The 22880-nt window shown below is 44.1% G+C and overlaps 1 protein-coding gene across 1 annotated transcript in view; it reads right to left on the reverse strand.

Moving 5' to 3' along the window:
* Positions 1–2479: 2479 nt before the first annotated feature.
* The window catches only part of sppl2b (signal peptide peptidase like 2B), a 30592-nt gene continuing 10191 nt past the window's right edge, over positions 2480–22880 (reverse strand). The window contains exons 5-15 of the mRNA XM_085377363.1: positions 15819–15958; positions 14869–15011; positions 12060–12156; positions 11389–11505; positions 8286–8367; positions 8099–8173; positions 7951–8013; positions 7759–7858; positions 7469–7546; positions 6853–7013; positions 2480–5515 (exon numbers count right to left, since the gene is read on the reverse strand). Of these exons, the coding sequence (XP_085233489.1) occupies positions 5324–5515; positions 6853–7013; positions 7469–7546; positions 7759–7858; positions 7951–8013; positions 8099–8173; positions 8286–8367; positions 11389–11505; positions 12060–12156; positions 14869–15011; positions 15819–15958 (1248 nt within the window). The 3' untranslated portion in view covers positions 2480–5323. The remainder of the gene's footprint in view (positions 5516–6852; positions 7014–7468; positions 7547–7758; positions 7859–7950; positions 8014–8098; positions 8174–8285; positions 8368–11388; positions 11506–12059; positions 12157–14868; positions 15012–15818; positions 15959–22880) is intronic.

Below are 22880 nucleotides of genomic sequence, written 5' to 3' on the forward strand. Positions count from 1 at the left end.
AACACTTACAACTCTATTAAAATAATGTTCTGGGGATGTGAAATATTTAACCTCATGTACCTAATTTTCTCTGGTAGAAACACTCTCGCTCCTCTTTGTTCCATGTAAAATATTTGACATGTCGTGGAATAAAAGCAGGCTGATTTTACAGTCGTGTAAATTTTTTGTTGTTGTTTGTTTAATGACTTTTGCTGAGGGTTGAGCCTCTGAAAATAAAACTAGATGTGAAAATCATTTTAGGCAGGTGGAAGTTATAATTACTTCACTTTTTACTTGGGTAAAGAGTACAAAGAACACAAACACTCATCACACAATCCACTACGAGCAAGCAATGGGTGATGGTGGGGAGGAAGAACTGCTTTCTAACAGGAAGATGCCTAAAAATTGATTATCTTAAAATTCAGTTTTTCTCTTTGGTAATTTTAAGTTAAAATGTGGACTTTTTTCAGCGAGGGAGAAAAGCTAAAACAACCAAGGATCAGTAAAAGTTAGAGGATTATTTTGAACAGCAAAGCATGAGTTAGACTCCAAGAATAAAAGTTATCTTTGGGGTGCAAGATGAGGTGATTAAAAACACCAACCTGGCTCCAGAGTTTGAGGGTGCTATTAAAATATATAGCAGCACATACGTCACTAAAGGGCCTTTTGCAAAACCACTAATAGTGTGCTGGTTGATCAGATAAGTGACCCAGAGTAAATGGACACTCTCCATCCTCCACTGATGAGGTGACAGAGGCTCTTTGTGCTTGCTGTTAATCTCTGCAGGGACTTCTCACAGCTGGAAGGCCACAAAGAAAAGACTCATTCAGAGTCTGGAAGGAAATGTGAACATAAATCACCCCGAGATCAGCTCCTGGGGCGGGGGTCCAGCTAAGCCGAGAAGGTTCCTGGCTCAAGTCTGCTGGTCCTGGCTTTCTCCTACAGCCCAAAGGCCAATTTAGACCATAACAAAAGCAGAGTCCCACCTGTCCAGCAACAACACATGGGAGGTGTGGCGGGGCGTACAAGACTTTATAATCCACAGAGGCTCTGAAAACAGAAAACTTGAGTGCTCACAGAGGAGATAAATTGCCTCTTCGCCCACTTGGAAACACCACAACAGCAGCCCTCATCTGCTTCAGGCATGCTCCCATCCACCTCATTCCTGCACCGCTCCACTCACTTTACGGAATATGATGTCAGACGTGTATTCTTAGCAGTGAACCCCAGGAAGGCTGCCAGTCCAGACAGAGTACCTGGCAAGACGCTAACAGCGTGTGGCCACCAGCTCACCCTCATCTTTACCAGAATATTCAACCTCTCACTAGACTGGGCACCCTGTCTAAAATCAGCCACAATCATCCCAGTGCCGAAGAAGTCTCCCGTCACTAACCTGAACAACTACCACCCTGTGGCCCTCACTCTGGTAATCATGAAATGCTTCGAGAGACTAGTCCTTCAGCACATCAAGGACTACCTCCCCCGAGACCTCGACCCCTACCAGTTTGCATATCATGCGAACAGATCCACAGAAGACAGCATCACCATAGCCCTGAGCGCTGAGCCCCCTCCTGTATTGTGTCTACACCCACGACTGCAGTTCCACCCACCACAACCTCATCATCAAGTTTGCTGATGACACCACGGTAGTCAGATTCATCTCAAAGGGAGACGAGGCAGACTACTGAGAGGAAGTCCTGAAATTGGCAGCATAGTGTTCAGAGAACAACCTGGCACTGAACACCAACTTGTGGACTTCAGGAGGCACAGCACTGACTTAGCCCCCCTGTACATCAAAGGGGAGTGTGTGGAGAGGGTCCACACCTTCGGGTTTCTCAGTGTCCTCATCTCCGCTGACATCTCCTGGACAGACAACATCACAGCAGTCGTCAAGAAGGCCAGCAGCGGCTGCACTTCCTGAGGCTGCTGCTGAACTTCTACCGCTCATCCATTGAGAGCCTGTTGACATATTGCATCACAGTATGGTACGGGAGATAAAGTGAGGCTTCAGAGAGAAGTCAAAGCAGCACAGAAGATCATCGGCTGCCCTCTCTCCTCCATGATGGACATTTAGTCCTCCCGCTGCCTCAGCAGAGCAACAAAAATGCGCTACAGGTGCATCAGCATAAAGACTGACAGACTCAAAAATAGTTTCTTCCCAAAAGCCATAACCACCCTGAACTCACACATGCACTGACAATACAGTCCCACCCCGATTCCAAGGCCTTCCCTCTATAAACAGACTACACAACTATCATTACTGTGCAATAGTTTACGTGCAATAACCCTGTAACACTGTAAATATATCACACTAATTATTAATTCCCCCCATATGTATATTTTATATATTCTTTTGAATACTGCTCATATGTATATAGTGCAGCAGAACTGAGCACCTCACACCCGTTTCTTTTACCACGTTTGCACTGCGTAGGAGATGCTCTGTATCTCATTGTACATGTGTATAGTGACAAAAGGCATTCTATTCTATTCTATTCTATTCTATTCTATTCTATTTGAGATGCAGCAGTGTGTGGATATAGAGTATAGATAAAGTGTATAGAGTAGGTCAGTCTTGAAAAGTGTGATATAAGAAACACAGCAGGCCTAATATTAAATACAATGGTTCTTTATTATACATATGCCTCTGTGGAGGCATTAAAAACCACTGGGTGACACCAAACTATCCTGGTGAATGAATAATGTCGTCCAGAAAACTGTTCAATCACATTCGGACACCGAGGCCGGACTCACTCGCAGCACGCTGCTGTCCAACATGATGCCCTCGGGTCAGACAAACAAAAGCAGAACAAATATGGGACAAGTAGGTCGTTACCATGGTTTCCGTATCTTTAAACCCTTATAATTATGCATAAACATACACGTACACACACATGAGCCGACAACAGGCCGTTTCATGAGTTAAAATGCTGTGCAAATGTTTCAATACAAACTAAAAACAACCAGAACCACATACTCTCCAGTTCACACATGAAACTGCAGCACTTTGAGTCCAGCACACGGTTTTCAGAGAGCCTCCCCCCACCCCCCCACTCCAGACGTGGACACGGTAAGGCCAAAAACCCAACTCTTAATATAACACGAGCGCCTCCCGGGTGATGCAGACTGCAGCGCTCAGCAACATTTACAAAGTCTGGGTCATATATCTGGGCTAAAATCAAAATAAAAGCATGCAAACACAAAATGTAACAAAAGCTTGATGAGAAAATAACAAAAGTGCTTTGGCTCAGTCAACAACCAGGTTAGCACCACATTTTAAGGGGTATGAAAGTTTTCAGCGGCTTCATGCTCTGACTCTGGGACACACGCTTCAAAAAGGGCTTTTTAAGGGGATTTAAGTCTCAGTGCGTTTCAAATTAAGTGCTTGAAAATTGATGGGCTTGCAGAGCTGCTGCCATCGCTTTCTCGTGTTATGACCCAAGTCATTTTGCTGTATGTTGTTTGTGCTTATGTAAGTTCCAGGTGGAGGCAGATAATTGGCTAAGCATGGAATGAGGCTGGCTGCCCCGCCCACTTTCTATTTCCAAACAAGCTGTGCATTTAGCCATGGGTCTTGTGTTTAGTGGTGAGCTGTGTGACCAAGTTACTGTGATGAGAAGAGCTTGGTTGTCTTGTATTGATTGTAAACCTTGGTGATCTGGTTGCTGTTGGGGTTTTCTTTTAAAACCTTTTTCTCCTGTTTAGCTTAGTGAAATATTCTTTTGGGTTTCTCGTCATAGGTAAATCAGTTCTGTTTCATTTCTGGAGTGTTTTGTTTGTTGTTTTGGCCATTCCCTCCCTGCTGCTTGCTATCTTTGGAGATTAATAAAATATCTGGTTGTTGTGAAACCGCAATCCTGTGGTAGCGTTGGTCTTTCCTTGGGAGCAGGCAGTGTGGGCATTACGTTTCCTTTTCTTTTTTTTGTGTTGCGCTCCGGTTTCCCCTTGGCTGGGTTGTAGCCAGGACCTTTAAAGCCCGGTCACACCAGAAAGACGAACAGCTAAATATTTGGGTCCGAGGCTTGGTGACTGTGGCAACAAACTGGATCAGAGTATCTTTCCACACCTCTCTGTCATCAGAGAAGTTTTAGCACTTTATTCTGAAGACTGAGAAAAATTTTATATTCGTTCGCTAACAGGAGCACCTTGAGGTCAAACACATCTGAGTCTGCTCTTCACTCGCATAGTAATTGTTCGATTTAGGATCCACTGTGGTGCAGAGAGGCAAAAACTACAAAATAAATGTGCCTTTCTCCAACAAATTATGAACCTGGCACTACCTTTAACTGCTAGATAAAAAAAACTGACTGCTATTTAGAATTTTTTTCTTTTGTCCAAAAGCAGAAAACAATGTTCGAGATGCCTTATTTTACAAGTTTTGTTTGTGTGATCAACATTTCAAAACCCAAATACTCTGTTTCTTATACATAAATGAGAATCTGGAGCAAGAATGAATATTTAAATCTTTAATTTTCTGTTTGCCACCTAATATTTTACCATTTCTCTTTTTTCGCTCCATCAGGTTAGTTGGATCCTGGAGTTATTTGTATGAGACTGATCAGGCACTAAATACATTTTTTGATTGCTCAAAGTTCATTAAAGTTGGTTTTCAGGGGTGCAAAACATGCAGCTCACGGCTCACTAATTAATTCATTACCACGATTCCTTTAATAGTGATGCCAGTATTTCTACACAGCAACTACTACTATCGCTTATTTTTTTCTGCTCTAGACATGCCGTTTGAATTGTGAAGCACTAAAACCTCCACATGTGAAGTTTTTTCCCCTTTTCTCTGATCTGTAACACGTCAGGGTGCTCATTATAATTTATTACGATAATACGATTTATTGAACAATAGGTCAAAAACATTTTTTACTCAGGTTTAGATCTCAGCTTTTAAAAGGTCTTTTTTTCACCATAAACCACTTCTTAAATGTAAAGAAAACCAAAAATCAGGAGGGGTATTTTTTTTAATCTGCCATTTAGCTCTGGTGTTACTGGTCAAGTTATACATTGCACTGTTATTTGCTGGCGTGACGGGGTCTTTAGGTTGGCACAGAGCTGAGAGGAGTGGAAATATTTATTGTTTTCTCAATGGAGTAGTGTAGATTAACTTTTCACTCCCCTTTCGGGTGGTGCAAATTGTATGTTAGTAGGAGGTGGTGATGGGACTGCTTCTGTTTGTCTGTGCCCGGCTGAGCCCGACATTCAGAAAACACAGATTCGTACTTGGCACCGAGTGCAAACAAGCATGAGTATGTGAAATGTCCACTGACTCGGACACACTGTAGAAAGAAAATGAACAAAGTAAACACGGTGAAATGGAAAAGTGCCGTACTAGACGTTATTTCAGTTGGGTTTTTTTCCCCTCTTCATTGCTCTCCACCGGGGGAGTTTTCTGAGGCGGGTCCTGGGGGGAGTCTTCACTCTGACTGGCTTGCTCCTCTGCGGTTGGTGACTCTGGTTTAGCTGAGGCCTCCTTGGTCGGCGGCGCGGCGGTTTGTGTGCAGTTGATCGGTGCGAGCACTATGGCAGGCTGCAAGGGACAGAAAACAAAAGCCTGCATGAGTGAAGGGCGCCAGGCTGAACACAAAATTTAATGACAGGAGCTACAGGAGAGCAGAAGGCAAACAGAACCAAACGCTACACAGGCACAAATTTAACCCCAGCTAAAGAAGCTTTGTGCCCTCAGAGGTATTCGCAGGGATAGAAACGTCCCACTGAGGTTTTTAGCCCCATCAAGCTACGCAGAAATAATCTACATCAACATCAGCCCCACTAATGGGAGTCAGAGTTTCCCATGTGATCACTACTTTATCATCAATGCAGAAATGAAGCAAGGTTAAGAGAGCAGAGGGAGGTACTACGAAGCAAGTTCATAAAGCCAGGCTTACTTTGTGTTAGCTGGCTCAACAACACCTAAAACCCCAGTCAGAGGTAACAGGCATCTCAACAGTGGTTTTCAGCTTCCTGTGTTAGCTCAGGTTTTCTGCTTCAGGCTCTGAGCATGCTCACAATAAAGAGCAGGCATCTGATGAAAGTTATTTTACAGATTTAATATTCTTGTTTGTAGTCCTGATAAATGGACAACAAACAAACAGACCGACTTTCTAATCTGTGTTTTTTAAGCTAGAATTTCAGCAGGCTTGGCAGCAGATTTAAATAAAATACAAAAACAATCGTTTTCTGCATTAGAAAATAAATGCTAACATATTCCTGCCTCTCTTTCGGGGGTTATAGTGAAACACAGCTCTACCATGTATGTAATCACTTATGTATATACAAAATTTTTTATTCCTGTGCTAATTTTATTCTTTTTATACAGCTGCTGTAACAATAATTTCCCTTATGGGAACATGAATGTATATATCTGCACATGGCATGTATAAAACCTATTGCTCCAGCAGAGAATCTGAATCTATCTAGAATCAGTGAAAACGTGGCACTTTTTAAATAGCTTCAGTTACCATGGTGATCAAGAAAGCCACCCCCGGGACACTGAAAACTCTGACTTAAGGCTCGACGTAGCTCACTAAGCCATTGATTTCGCTTCGTAGTACGCCCGTCGGGGTGTTTGATGGTAGAATGAAGCCCGGTTTGAATACCTGCAGTGACATTCACAGACAGCTGAACCCTCAGCAGCAGACTAGAGCACACCCACAGTAAAATAAAGGGTGAGGAGTAGCGATGGAGGGGGACATTGAAAACAGAAAGAAGCAGTTGGAATGGATGGAATTATTTAAAGGGGTTACTCAACTTGAAATTCTACTTTAGTCTGCATGTTATTTAAACCTAGATTTTTTTTTCTCCTTTTTTTTTTGTTAAGTCTTTTTGTTCTTCCGTAGTAGGCAGTCATATCAAACTGGTATTCACCACAAATCCACTTCCAGTCCAGAACTGGGGCAACTCCCTGCGCCATAGCGCAATACTGAGGCTGGTGAGCAGAGTGCAAGGCACCAGGTAGAGTAACGCCGGTTGACCCATCTGCATCACGGCCAGCGCCACGAAGGTGATCAGCAGGCCGATGCCATAAGCTGACGGGAGAGAGACAAAGACAGACGTCACTTTAGCTCCTGCAGGTGTTCTGCAAGCTGGTGTGCTGCTATATTCTTATTTACAGGTCGTCCTTGGCCTGCTTCTACCTTACTGAGCTACAACCATCAGAAAAGTTACTGAAGTCTTTTGTTCCTAGACTTGTTCCTAAAGCTTGTACCAGATCTGGCAGGAAAATGAAATCCTCTCTTTTTTGCTCTAAAACTGAAGTCCTCAGGAGAGGAAGTGCTGATGTTTTCTACTGGCTAGTCTTAACAATCTGTTTATTACATTACAAGCACCACGGTCATTTTTCTCGGGGTAAAACGATGAGTTGAACTACAGAGCAGAACCTCCCCTTATCAATGTCATTCCCACCTGAATGAGGCTCATCATAACATCAGCATTTCACAGAGTACAGCCCACCTCCATCCCCTCCTCCAGCCCACGTACGTACCAACTGTACAGGCCATGAAGTAGATCCTGTAGGATTGTGTTAAAATGTCAAATCTGTGACAGTACACAACCAGCAGACCTGAGAAAAGAAAACCAAAGAGGCATTCAGAACAAAGGGAACGACTAACAGCAGTTTCACAAAGCTTTCTTAGCAGACTTCCAGTTTTAGTATTTGTTTTAAATTCTTTGATGAAAATCTCTCATCCGTGACAGACTTACTGTTGGACAAGCCCTTGCTCTTATTTTCAAAGCATGTGAACTGTGTCATCATAAAACATTTGATTTGCATACCTGGTACTAAGATATCTCCGAAGCCAAGCAGGGAGAAGGGGCGGTCACAAAGAGCCAGGGGGGAGGAGTTTAACCGTGGCACTTTAAGCACCATGGGAAGCTGGGGAAAACACAAAAATTAACATTACCATCAACTACTGAGCTGAGAGGGGTGTTTGGAGGACTTAACCGAGGTGTACCACGTAGGCTCACCTTTTCATGTGTGGAGGAGTCAGAGGGACCAGCTGCTACCTCCACCATTATACTTTGCCCACTCTGGAGAAAAGGTAAGGAGTAAAAACACAAAGAACACAGCAAACAACAACTAAACTAAAGAGACGTGTGTGACAACCTGACATACCTTTGTGAAGGAAGGTGTAATAAATACGAAGAAAACATCATAGACAAACAGGACGGTCATTAGTAAAGTGCAAGCCTGCATCAGGGAGCAAAAGAAAACAGTTTATGATCAAACTTTTATTAAAACAATCAAACACAGTTAAAAACCTTTCAAAAAAAAAAATCGCGTTGTGGTTCAGATCTGTCACCTTAAATGTGGGCAGCCTGACTGTTTTGAGCATGTAGAGACAGAAGGCGATCCCCAGGGCGTCCTGTAACACCCACGCCCACCTGGAAGACACATAACACATTAGTCAGCCAGCACCATCACCATATCATGTACCTCAAAGGCGTCATTACACACAGACTTTACGCCACCCGACACACACACCCACAATAATTCTGCCCTCAAACCAAAATTCTTGGGTGCTGGAAGAAAGTGTGCAGCACAGCCTGTAGGAAACCAACAGCTTCAGCTCTTTTGATACTTCAGCAAAAGCATCTTTCCAAGTGAAAGTGAAAAATTTCCCCCCAAATATAGCACCTACGGGGTCACTCTGAATTTTAAACCAGAAGATATGCACTTCTGGAGAAGCCCACAATAATAATTCCTTTCTCAAAAAGCTGAAATAGCCCGAGTGGTGACACTTCTGGATTATGTGATAAGGTATCTACTATTAGGGCTGGGCCATATCATACCGTTCACTGTAATACCGGTATAATGTTAGGAAATGATAAGAAAATTATATATCGCAATAGAAAATGGGTAAAACGCGCATGCGCAGTGCCTTTGTTTTCATACGCACATGGTGGAAAAAAGCATGGCGGCGACAGAGAATGAGAAGGGCGAAAGCGGATCGCTGAATAAAACTGATGAAGCCGAATTGGTTTGTAAAAATGCTGCAACTTCAGTGGTGTGGAACTGGTTTGGCTTTCGTGCCCTCAGATACACACCAAATCACATTTTTTGGTAGAGCATGCAAGCGGGCCGTCGTTATTACCGAACCGATTTTATGTGGTACATGCCGCTCAAAAATCTGTCAAAAAATGTTTTAGTACGACTTTGCTAAGTTACGAAGCCGCACCGCTTGATGGATTGTCAGAGCATTATGGTTACCGTAGTCGGGAGCCTCGCCGAGTGATACGTACTGTGCTTGAACATAATATTACCGTACTGAGTGTGTATAACCTCTTTTTAAGTTTTGTGGATATTATACATGGTTATGCTGAGGACATGTCGGCCAATTTCCTGGAAATGCCTTTTGGTTAAACTGTCAGCAAGGAATTTTCATTTGCACTGTTAAATTTTTATATAACTTTAATGCACATAAAAAACAGCTGCTTGTTTAAGTGAAATTGTAAATGGTCTGTATTTGTATAGCGCTTTACTAGTCCCTAAGGACCCCAAAGCGCTTCACACATTCAGTCATCCACCCATTCACACACACATTCACACACTGGTGATGGCAAGCTACATTGTAGCCACAGCCACCCTGGGGCTCACTGACAGAGGCGAGGCTGCCGGACACTGGCGCCACCAGGCCCTCTGACCACCACCAGTAGGCAACGGGTGCTGGGTGAAGTGACATTATTAGTACAAAAAAACCCCATCAAAGTTGTGGAGTTGTAAAGTATTTTGTCTCGCATCAGTTATATTGTTATGGCAAATTTTCAAATCTATATCGTGATAAATATTTTTGGACATATTGCCCTGCCCTATCTACTATGAAACATTTAGTCACAGGTTATGGTTAAAAGTTTACTTTCTAATGTGAGCCAATTCTGATCTAAGTTGAAAGGGCCGCCTACAGATAAGGCTTAGACCATGGCTATTCAACTAAGAAGTTAGTTGGGCCAGATTTTCAAACAGAGGAGTTTATCTGGGCCAGATATTTTTTTTGCAGCCAGTAAGCAGCAGATCATGATCAATTTCAAACCCACACAACTGTATTGAAAAACAAGTAATTTCTTTTATTCCTTTTCCCCTGTAAATCTGGTGACCTCTCAAAAATGCACATCGAAAGGTTCATTTATTTAAAAAAAAAAAAGGAAAAAAAAGGGAGGTATAACTAGCTTTTTTTTTTTTTGCACATTTGAAATAATAATAATAATAATAATAATAATAATAATAATAATAATACTACATTTGGACATTTCCCTTTCAAATTAAAATAAATATTTTGCTGACCACTCACTTTTCCTGCCATGAATGGAGCCCCATCTGTCACAAGTATACAGACACGCTTCATATCCAGACCATTTTCCTCAAAAAGAGCTGAAATCTTCTCAAACATTATTTCGCCAGCTGTGTGTCCCTCTAACGGTAGTAAGCCGAGCAATTTTCCATCCAAAGAACAGACATATACGCATAACTGTGCATTATCAGTTCTGTCTGTGAACCCATCTCCTACTATAGACATTAAATCAGTTTTCTTCAGGTCATCTGACAACATTTCAAACTCGTCTGACGCCAAAACTTCACAGAACTTCAACTCGATGAATATTTGAACTGTCTGACAGGGGTACGTTTTTAATAGCAGATGTCACACTTACTTTAATTTTTTTTGTCACTTATTACCGCATCCACCACGGCCAGCATGCAGTATTTCACTGTTTCAGAATCTTCGGCAAGAAGCAAACACGAAGGGAAGCTGCTGCAGCTCTCTCTCGGGCTGTACAGGACCCTCACCATGGTAGTACAATTCCAGTTGTAAGATTATTAAACTCGCAATTAAACTGTACTTGCTGTTGTCACATCATACATTACAATGATAGTTTAATATATTTACATTACGGTGCATTGTGGGTTAAATATTGCTAGGCTACTAGGAGTGTTGCATTCACAGTCTACACTACGCTGTAGGAATTTTTAATTTTTTAAAATTAATTAATTAATTTTTTGCGTTTTCTGTGTTTCTGCCAGGACCACAGGCAGGGCCACTCGCAGGTTGCTTCTGGGCCACATTTCGCCCGCGGGCCGCCATTTGAATAGGCTTGGATTAGACCCAGACAGAGGTCTAGGTTTTTATTTTTTTTATTTTTTAAAGCTATCGCAGTTATTACTATCGGTATATCCTGGTTATTTCCCACCGCTGCACATGTCAATCAATAGTATTCCTTACTCCCATTCACCTCAAGTTAAACTTCGTACCTGACCTCATTTTTCGCCTCTCATGATTATTCCCCCTTTAATCGCTACAAGCTGGTGAATTTGACCTTTTCTTCTATGACTGTGAAGCCCTGCAGCGCCTTTGTCTGTAGCTGTAGTGGAATGAATTCAATTGTTTTTTAAATTTTGTGTTGTGCACTCACTGGTCTTCGTTGCGAAACACCATCCAGATGATGCTGACACCAATGCAGAGGGCCGACAGCAGCAGCATGCGGATCTGCGGCCGCTTGTGCAGGTACGGCAGGTTGTTCTCCGGGATCCTATTTTTCCAAAACATAGGTCAGATGTCAGCCACTACACCACAGCACTTTCTCTCAGAGAAATACAGTCACTGTTAAGCATGAAATGCAACTAAAAAGTGTTTTTATTAGCATTAATCTGCAGATAATCATGTTAACCATGTATCATTTGGTCTACAAACAAAAGAAAAAAGGGTGTACAGAAGAAACAGGAAACAACTGCTCAATCCGCATTGCTGAAAAAAATATAAAAAAAAGGTTCCTAAACTGTTCATCATGCTGTAAGTATAATGAGTATTTAAGTATTTATATGAGCTTTTCTGTTTCCAGGGTGGAGTGATTGTACAGCAGGCATCTTTATTGAATTTAATAAATAAGAACTGGGCGAACAAGTTTGAATTTATTTTAGATTTGAGAAGCTCAAACATATATATACCCTGACTAATATTTGGTTGAATCATCAAGTTGCACCTCGACCAGACATAGAAAACATACATGAATGGAGAGAAAAAAAAACCCAAATGTCATGCTGTTTAAAGCATCATCGCACCTGCTAATATGACCTGAAGACTCACCTGCACTTGCAGAAAGGAAGTCTCCTGACGAACGGCCACAGGCAGCTGTACAGGCCGACAGAGGAGGCCAAACAGAAGATCCTGATGACCCAAATGGCTAAACGGTGAAGAAACAGCAGACAGAAGCTGAGTAGATATTATCGTGTGAGGAAACCCGCTTCTTTGGCATCCCCCCTCCTTAAACGCCTGAATAGTGGTATTGCTTTCCCTTTTGTACACTATTGCCATCCGCAGCTTTCAGCAGCTTTTTAATCTGTTTAAAGGCGAAATGTTATCTCAGCCATTGAGCTCTTTATCAGTGCAGCCATTCTTTACACTCAGCAGGGTTTGACTCTGCTGCAGCTTAATGCTGGACAACAGGTAGCTCTGCGAGAGGAAATGATCTCTGAAGAATCTCAGTTTACCCTGGAGCTAAATGGAGAGGGGATTATTAATTTAATAAGATTCGTTTAGAAGCTTGGACTTTTTAACCAGAAATCCTGTTTTATTCATTTTGTGTATTTTCTTGTTGCACCTGTGTGTGATGTGCATTTTTTTAAATTTCTTCACCCTTCTTTTTTTTTTCTTTTTTTATTCACAACCTATTCTACTGTATTGCATTTTAATCTTTACTTATTTTGCTCATTTAATTGGTTTTATTTAATTGAGCTCCTTTCTATTATTTGGTTTTTACCTTAAGTGAAACTTGCTTTGTCGTATTGTCTTTTTATTTTGTTAGCAAAATATTTATTCTACTTATTTAAGCTAGTTTTTAAAGGAGGAAAGAGGCAGCAATGTTAAAGGCTTAAGACACTGATGGTGAGCCTTCTATCATCGTGGACAAAGTGAGACTGCACAACAACAGGATTAACAAGCCAGCGGACTTTATGAGTTCAGTGCCAGTGATTCCTCCTGTGCATTTTTGTCTAATTTTTCCTGGGGATTCTGGGGAATGGAGTCTAATAGACTAAGTTTCATCATCCGAGCGACATACAATGTGCTACCTTCCATAAATGTTAAAGAGGTACATATTTCTCAGCTGCAGTGAATAGATAGAATAAACTGTAGAAAACTAAACAGGAGAAAGAAGAAAACAATTTTAACATAAACCATTGACACACTCCGGGGCCTGATCAACCCTGGCAGGGCCTCCTTGGATGAGGGTGTCTAGTGATAATGGCCGAAACAACCGATGAATTCAAGGTCCACCACTGACGATGTGTCTAAATTTTAATGATTTAGATCAGATCTCTAACCCCTAAACCTAACCAAGGAAAAATGGCAGATTAGCTTGTGTAAAAGAACAAAAGTTGAGACACATAACGATGTGTGCCACTGGTAAAGTTTCTGGGATGCTTTTCCTCATAACACCCATCCCTCAAGATTTTCTCCATTAAAAGCAATGCATTGTCAGGAATTGTGACATCTAGTCCTTTACCAAATCAACTTGGCTTTTAAATTTATCAGCAAGAGAGCAACAATATAGGAAATAATAACCGTATTCTTAATATAAGGACCTTCAAATATCAGTAAATTCCTGGAGGGAGATAGCTGAAAGTATCAGAAGTGAGATTCAGAAACGTGTAAATAAGTTGTTGGTTTTTTTTTTTTAAAACGTGAGCGATAGTTATGTTTACCTCTAAAGAAAACTGACCACAACAAGTAGCATGGACCCCGGAGGGGAAAAAGTGCCAGCATTTTACTTGTTTCTATCTGCTGGCTCTGCATATAAAACACTGAGACACAACGAACCTCAGCTGCCGAAAACTATGCTGCACAAACATGTAAATGAGCTGTTATCAAGGATGTACTCAGGATGGGCCTGAGTGTGTTTAAGCATTAAAGTCCAGCTTGTTTGACTAACATAATTAACGTGCTGTGCCCGGGTGCGGTTCAGTTAGACTCGGTACAGTATGCATGTATCGCATTCCCCTGCACTTCCCTCTTTAAATATAACTCTGAAAGGAAAGCGTTCCACCGCTTTCATAATAAAGTCCCAAAATCCACAAACTCATAAAACTCATCAGGCTCTGCAACAGTGTTTAAGTAAATCAGAGAGTGACTGTGAGAGAGGAGCTGCTGCCAAGATAAATGTAAGCATCCTCTGGCACAGTGTGAGCACTGGGCAGCAGGAGGACAAGTGTCCCTAATCTGAGTAAGCTACTGCATACTGTAGATAAAAAGAATATAAACTTGCCAAGTGGTGAGGAGAAATTTGACGTTTAAATTAGTTAACAAATTTGACAATGAATGCCTAGTAAGTCCAGGAATTATCCATACAGGTGTTTCAGTCAAGAAAAACAAGGAAACCTGTAAGATCCAGTTAAAAGCTGCAGGCTTGAACTAAATCAGCTGCTCTGGAACCATTTTTTTGATTCTGACAGACTGTAAAAATAAGCATATCCTAAATTATCACTTCATTTGATTCTAAACTACAAAGACTTATTGCAAAAGCACCATTCTGTGTTTCTTTGCACTTCTGGAGGTTTTTTTTCAAATATGTTTTGCTCTGTTTTTTTTTGCACATAGCAAATGCTGGGTTTTTTTTAGGTTTTGTCACATCTTTTGCACAACCTCAATCCAGAGAAAATCCCTACTGAGTGATGCCAAGCCACAGTGAGTAAGGACAAATTAAAAGCTTTGAGAGGCTAACCGCCCCCAACACACTAATGAATACTGGGCAGAAGGAACTGAAACCACCATCATTTACTGTTCCCATAAACGTGCTTCTGATCGAACGGATTTACTTATCTTTTAAATGTTTCCTTCAGCGCGACTAGTAAAGCAGCGGTTATATTCTGTGTACGCTTCGTGAGTATCTGCATCGTACCCAAGTGGTCGTAGAAAAAGTATAGTAGCACCAGCATGTTGCAGCACATGACGACGAACACACAAATCATGATTGGGGTTACGTCTACGGTCTCCTCCTCTTGCTTCTCGGCACTGTCGTCCCGCTTGTGCTTCATGTACCGTCTGCAGGAGGACAAGCAACAGTGAGTAACTCTAAAGACAAAGAGTATATATGCACACATGTTTGCTCTGAGGTTTTGTCTTTCACATTTTAAATTGCAGATTATGGTCCAATTTTTGGTGATTTACCAAAACACACGGGATAACCATATTGCCATTAAAAGTCTATATTTATAGTCATTTGGTCAGCTGGCTGGCATTCACTTCCATCCTGAGTTGAAAACACGCACTCATGATTCCAAATGTTTTTTTCTCTGCGGTGCTGTGCGTCAGCGACCCCATCTCACTCTGCCCTCCTTCACCTCAGAAAACTCCAAAAAGATGGACTCAGATTGGCTTAAGCCAATGAGTCACCCATACTCAAATAAACAGTGCTGCCCTTTACTGGAGTCGCAGCGGTAAGATGCAGATTGCTTGGTTTGAAAAGAAGAGAAGCACTCATAGTCACCCAAAAGGAAAGTCTTTTGCAATCATGCACTTGTATTTTGTTGCCAGGAAAACTCTGACCAATGTTCTCTGGAGCCTCTCCTGATGAAATATCTCTAATGTAAATTTAGCAGCTGTGACTAAATGCATCGTTTGCACTCACTGAAGGAATTTCTTTGATACCCAATACTTGCATCATTGTATTTTTGTATCACTTAATGCAGTTTTGTTCAACCCAGACTAAAATCACTTTTTAACTTTAATTTTTTCAAAAAGTCTGAAAACTCTGGCTGTCATACTGCAGTACAGCTGAAACTCTGGCACTATGGGATTTTCCACTGAATCGCTTCCACAGAAGCACTTTTACAGGACCAGTAAACTTACTTCTTGCTGTCTCTGCTGCCGGCCCAGTAGCCTCCAATAGCCACCGTTCCTACTGCCATCAAGAAGATGATCACCATGTTATAGTCTAACACTGGCTCATTGGGTGCGTACATGGCAACCAGCTGTCCTTTACCAAAGGTCTGCAGAAGTAAGAAACAGCATTAGATTTGCCAGATGTAAACCTTCAAAACTAAATAAAACATGCCAAAATAAGGAAGTGCTACTTAATTTATATTAAATAAACCCTAATTTAGCCTACTTCAAAGTAAATTAACTCTGATGTTGTGATTATTAAGCCCAATTCAGTGCATAACACTGGACTGAAGTCATGAATTGCAACAAGAGTCTCCGTCATGGTGCTCAGTTTTAGATACACTTTTCCACTTAGATACATTTTCCACTCCACTGGAAAAACAAATCTGTCTGAAAAGGAGCATTTAACCAGTTGCTTCCAGCTGGATAGACGTGCCATGTGCCGTTTAACGTGTATCAAAGCTTAAACCATCTCTAAGTAGTTCCCTGAACATGTCAATCAGTTCACTGTACTCAAATGGACTCTGCAGTCACCAGATCTCAATCCAGCACAGCACCTTTAGGATGTGGTACTGTCCGAAAGTCTCCTTATATTTCAATCGCATCGCTATAAGTGCAGTGTTAATTTCTGCCGATAAGTTCCACTTTGTTCTTACTGTTTGCTGCGGTGGTGACGTCACATGCTTTTACGACGCTCCTGCCGTATCACGAGTCCGAGGAGCACTAGCCATGTTTTTTTCTCCATGAGTGTGGGGGAATAGCGATCTCCAGCCGTGTGCGTTCCTGTGCAAATGTGAGTCAAAATCCCTCCAGTTCTACGAGTCTATTTCCACTTATAGCACGGGTTGTACTTTGACATTGATTACAGGGGGTTTATGCTAGGAGATTTATCGAGAGTGGTAGAGGCATGTGACTTACCACCGTAGCATTTGTTGCGGGTTGGATCTGTGTACCGCGGTTGTGTTATTTAGCCACAAGAGGGCACTGAAGACCATGTAATTGCTGACCTTTCCTAATTTGGGGGCATTAGGTCTTTTCTGTTGTCTGAGATATATAGATATTCTTGTTTCCTGCCTGTTTAAATGGGATTGTGGGACTTTCTTATGTCAGAGCATTCAGCTGATTATTTGGGTTACAGATCATTATATTGGCATGATGTTGGGAAGTGACGAGTGTTATATTTATATGTGAAAATTGTTTCTCCTTGTTTCTTGTTATTCAGAACCACACGTCTGTCCACCCCTCCCACATTCGTTAAGTATGCCTACTGCTGTACTGTTGAGCTGCTATTAACTTCCATTAAAGTATATCCGGACATCACTCTCTGTGCCCCACCCTCTGACCGGAGTTTAAGTCCTGAGGGAGCTATCATCCCAGCATCCCAGAGATAACTCTCTAACAAGTGGTCCTTCGAGCCGGAGAGATAGCTACTCTGAGGACGACATGGAGTTTAAGCACCAGGATATCCCTGACATATCCGTGCGACGGAAAACTCAGCGAGAGAGACATCTCCCGGCTTACTTTGATGATTATGAAGTTGAATATCAACCCAAATCAGGTACATCCACCGATAAACCAACAGCAGGTGCAGAGGCAGGGATGGCTATAGATCAGCGCTCTGCCAGGCAGCGCTCGACCGCTTCACGATCACATGCCTCAGGTTCTCAATGCAGTAAACCTAGATCCCAGGCTAGTGGTCACTCACCTTCGGGAGGCTCTATCATCGCAGGGCTAACTGATTTGCAGACAGCGATGTTGGAAGAGAAGATGAAGGGCATGGAGCTAGCAGAATTGCAGCGGCAGATGATGGAAGAGAGTCTAGCTGAGGAACAGTGTTTAACATTGGATGCTCAGGCCCGGGAAGCCCTCAGTAAGAAGGAAGAACTATACATGCAGCAAGAAAGGCAAAGACGTCAATTAGACGAAGAGGCACGTACTGCTCACAACACCAGAGAATCTATTACCAGACGTCTATCAATGCAGCGTCGACTCAAAGAGAAGGAGATGGAGCTAAAGAGAGCTTCCCTCATTGCTGCTTTTCTTCGTGATCAAGAAGATGGGCTGCCAGCACCTAGACCTTTAAATAACTGTGAGTATGACTCGGGCCTGCAGGCTTGCAGCAGTGGTGTAAACTCCCAAGTGAATCTGTCAGAGCACCCAGCACATAACGGACAGCAACGTAATATGACCAGCTATGCGAATGCTTTCCCACCTTCCATCTTGCCAGTGGATGCATCAGTACCAGATTCGCAGCCCTTACATCCCACCAGCTCCTCGTCTGTCCTGGAGCCAGTATCTGAACCTCTCCATGAGTGTCCAACGCAACATATCAGTCCTGCTATGGACACTCCCTCAGCTGGTCATCAGTATGGTCAGCAGCCAGGCGGAAATCACCCCTCTATTACCTACTCGACTCAGACTCTCCGACCTGCAGCAGAGGACAGCTCTAATATTCCTAACCGACAATCACAGCCTCCTGGAAAGGTGAAACACCAGGGATGGCTTCCTCCAGTGCCATACTCAACACCCAGTCAGTTTCTACCGCTTCCTGATTTACCGTCCCGCCTGCGGGATAAAGTCGGACCAGCTGGCTGTGGGCCCACGGCGCCGTCTTTACAGTCCGAGATACAGTTGCCACCTACTGCCAGCAATGGCAACAACTTGATGGAACTGCTAATTGCCAGCTCGTATGGGATCCCCAAGCCAGCACTACCTTCTTTCGCCAGTGGTAAGGAAAGTGATTTCGCGCTTCTTAAGATGGCTCTGGACAGTCTGCTTGGTAGCCATACTCATCTCACAGAGCAGTTCAAATATCAAATCCTTCTGGAGCAGTTAAAACTACCAAGTGCTCACAAACTAGCACAAGCATATATGCATGATCCCCTGCCATATACTACAGCACTCCAGGCTCTCCAAGACAAATATGGTCAACCTCGTCAGCTCGTACAGAGTGAGCTTGGATCTATCCTGAACTCTCCCCAAATCCGGGTGGGGGACCCAGAAGCCTTCGACAATTTTGCTCTGGATGTGCAAGCTTTAGTAGGTATGCTTCGATCACTGGACGGTGAAAACGGCTACGAACTGCGATGTGGCTCTCATGTCGATAAGTTACTGAGTAAGCTCCCAGCAAGCTACAGAGATGGGTTTGTTGAGTACAGCCTCAGTCGTGGGATACTGAGAACTGGAACTGACAGGACATATACCCTGCCAGATTTTTCGGCCTGGCTCCAAGTGAAGTCGCAGGCCAAGCGCATATCTATTAGGGCAGCCGACATGTTTCAGGACCAGACCAAACAAGGTCAGAAAGGCAGGAAAAGCCAAAGATATCCTTCCACGGTGTATTACAACACAGACAACAGGAAGGGGGATGGAGCTCATCTGGAACCAGGTCATCGGACACCTCCCAGTAAAGGGAAGATTAAGCCGAAACCTTACTGTCCATACTGTGACACCCGTGAGCACTACCTTAATCTTTGCCCCAAATTTAAGACACTGTCCACCACCCAAATTGCAGAGTGGATCAAAGATAAAGGTTGTTGGCGTTGTGGACGGAATCATGCACCTGATGTGTGCACCCTGAAGGCACCCTGTAAAGTGTGCAAACAGCAACATCTTACAGTGCTGCATGAGGTTTGCCAACAGGAGCCTAGGAAAGTCCTGATGGTTGGCACTGCCCCAGATACGTCCACCATCTACATTGATCACCCGAACCGTCCGCATAAGGTCCTGCTAAAGGTTGTGAAGGTGTATCTGTACAATGCTGGGTATTCATTGGAGACCTTTGCTGTACTAGATGACGGTTCTGAACGATCCATCATCCTACCACCAGCCGTGCAGCACCTCAATCTAGGGAAGGAAGCCGAGACACTTCCATTAAGAACTGTTCGTCAGGATGTGATTCACCTGAAAGGGGCCTCGGTCTCCTTTGAGATTTCCCCTGCCCATGATCCTAAGGTGAGATACCACATCCATCATGCCTTCACTGCTGACAAACTGGGCCTCTCCGAGCACAGTTATCCGGTTAAGGCACTCATGCAAAAATATGCACACCTGCAGGGACTCCCACTTTCCCCTGTCGACAGGGTGCAGCCTTTAGTCCTTATTGGCTCAGACTTCCCTCATCTGCTTGTCCCAACGAAGCCTGTACGGTCTGGCCCTCCTGGGGGTCCATTGGCAGTCTGTACCCGCCTTGGGTGGGCTCTGCAGGGTCCAGCTAACTTAACCCAGTTCGCTGTGGAAGAGCAACAGTGTCTCTTTACTGGGTCCCCAAACCATGATCTCCTTCAACATGTAGAACGATTGTGGAAGACAGATGTACTCCCATACACAAATGTGAAGACCGCGACACGTTCTAAGGAAGATCAGAAAGCACTTGAAGCTCTTGAGCAGCGCACAACCAGAGTGCAGGTGGAGGGAGTGACAAGATATGCAACGCCCCTCCTCCGTCGCAAAGACAGTCCTCGCCTCTGGGCACCCAGACTGGCCTTGCTACCACAGCTACGGAGTACTGAACGTCGGATAGCGAGAGACCCAGAGCAGGCTGAAACCTATTGTCAGGAAGTCCATAAACTGGAGGTGGTAGGCTATGTTGAGAAACTATCCCCCGAGAAGGTGGATTGTTCGGGCGAGTCATGGTATCTACCCCACCATGTAGTTCACCACAACAACAAGGCTAGACTTGTATTCAACTGCTCATACCAGTACAACGGGCTCAGCCTCAACAGCCAGTTGCTTCCAGGTCCAATTCTGGGACCTTCACTGCTTGGGGTCCTCCTCCGCTTCAGGGAGCATACTGTGGCCATAAGTGGTGACATCAAGGCAATGTTCCACCAAATTCGGTTGCTGCCTGAGGACAAACCTCTGCTCCGCTTCCTATGGAGGTCTATGAGGAAGGATGAGGAGCCAAGTGTGTACGAGTGGCAGGTTCTGCCTTTTGGTACAACGTGCAGTCCTTGTTGTGCCACCTATGCCCTCCAAAGACATGTCAGGGACAACAGCCAGGGTAATGAAGATATCTTGGACACGGTGGAGAGGGCCTTCTACGTCGATAACTGTTTGCATAGTCTCCAATCTGCAGAGGAGGCTAAGACACTCATAGATCGGATGCGAGAGTTACTCGCCAAAGGGGGATTCGAGATTAGGCAATGGGCCAGTAATGTTCCATCGGTGGTGGAACACCTACCAATGGAAGCCAAAGCAGCCAGCACAGAGCTTTGGCTCTCCCAGCACAGCCAAGACCCAGAAGAACCAGCTCTGGGCCTTCGTTGGAACTGTCTCACTGACCGCCTTGGATACAGGCATCGACCTGTGGAGTACTCTCTGCCCACACTGAGGAATGTTTACCGGGTGATGGCATCACAATATGATCCTCTGGGCTTCCTCATACCCTTCTCAACTCGAGCAAAGGTTCTAATTCAGGATCTTTGGAAGGCAGGAGTTGGATGGGATGAACAAATCCATCCTACGGCCTTACTAGACAGATGGACACAGTGGGAGAAGGAACTAGTGAACTTGCCACAGGTGGAACTACCAAGATGCTATGTCTCACCAAGAGCCGACGTCGGGAGACCGGATAGAGGGGCTCACATATTTTGTGATGCCTCCGAAAGAGCCTATGGAGCAGTAGCCTATCTGCGAACACAGGACTCCCAAGGCGGCGTCCACGTGGCATTCATGATGGCGAGGTCAAGAGTAAGCCCCCGGAAACAGATTTCTATGCCACGTTTGGAGTTATGTGCAGCTCTTGCCGGAGCCCAACTGGCTAGAGTACTGGAGACCGAGCTGGCATTTCAACCCAGTGACATTACCCTATGGAGCGACTCAACAACCGTTTTGACCTGGATCCAATCTGATTCATGCCGCTATAAGGTCTTTGTTGGTACCAGGATTGCCGAAATACAAGATCTTACCGAGGTGTCAAGTTGGAGGTATGTCAACACCAAGGACAATCCGGCTGATGACCTCACGCGAGGGAAAAGCCTTCTCGAGCTGGGTCAACCAAACCGTTGGACTCAGGGCCCACCTTTCCTTTTAACGAATCCTGATACCTGGCCAACTCTCCATGAAGGTGAAGGTCAAGAAGACGATGGGGAGCTGAGAGGAACAGCATTCTGTGGAACCACCACCACATGCAGTCCACAGCAAATGGTGCCAATTTCCAATTTTGGCAAATGGAGTGAAGCGGTTAAGGCTACCCATCGGATCCTTCATGGGGCGGCTGCTGATCACGAAAACCATGTCATGACTGCTACAGATGTATCAGCTGCTGAGCTGCATCTCCTGAAACAAGCTCAAAATGATAGCTTCCCCGAGGAATTACAGACCCTGGTTGCTGGTAAGGCAATTCTTAAGCAGAGTCGCCTGCTAACACTTGCTCCAGAGTATGATCCGGCTATTGGACTGATAAGAGTTGGGGGAAGACTCAGAAGAGCAGAAGGTCTGGACTTGGATGCCATGCACCCCATAGTCCTTGATCCGCAGCATCCGGTGACTAAACTACTGATCAGGCAATACGATGAGCAGCTGTTGCACCCTGGGCCAGAACGAGTGTTCGGGGAGATGAGGAGGAAATATTGGATTCTCCGAGGAAGGGAGGCAATCAAGCGGCACCAGCACAGCTGTGGTGAGTGTTGAAGGTGGCGAGCCAGTCCTGATATTCCTCGGATGGCAGATCTACCCCCCGCGAGGCTGCGCCTATACAAACCACCCTTTTGGTCCACTGGGGTCGACTGCTTTGGCCCTTACAACATCAAAGTGGGACGGCGCACTGAAAAGCGCTGGGGTATCATATTCAAATGCATGACTACGAGCTGTGTGCATCTTGACCTGTTGGACAGCATAGATACCGATGCCTTTCTCATGGCTCTGCGTCGGTTTATTGCACGCCGGGGCAAGCCATATGAGATCCTATCTGACTGTGGTACCAACTTCAGGGGAGGAGAGACCGAACTGCGGTCTAGTTTCTCAGCTCTTGAAGCCCCCATTAAAGAGCAGCTGGCGGAGCAGAGGATTGAGTTCCGGTTCAATCCA

Source organism: Diplotaxodon limnothrissa, linkage group LG18, assembly GCF_057381915.1.
Source record: "Diplotaxodon limnothrissa isolate DT_005_m linkage group LG18, D_limnothrissa_male_GT1.1, whole genome shotgun sequence".
NCBI lineage: Eukaryota > Metazoa > Chordata > Actinopteri > Cichliformes > Cichlidae > Diplotaxodon > Diplotaxodon limnothrissa.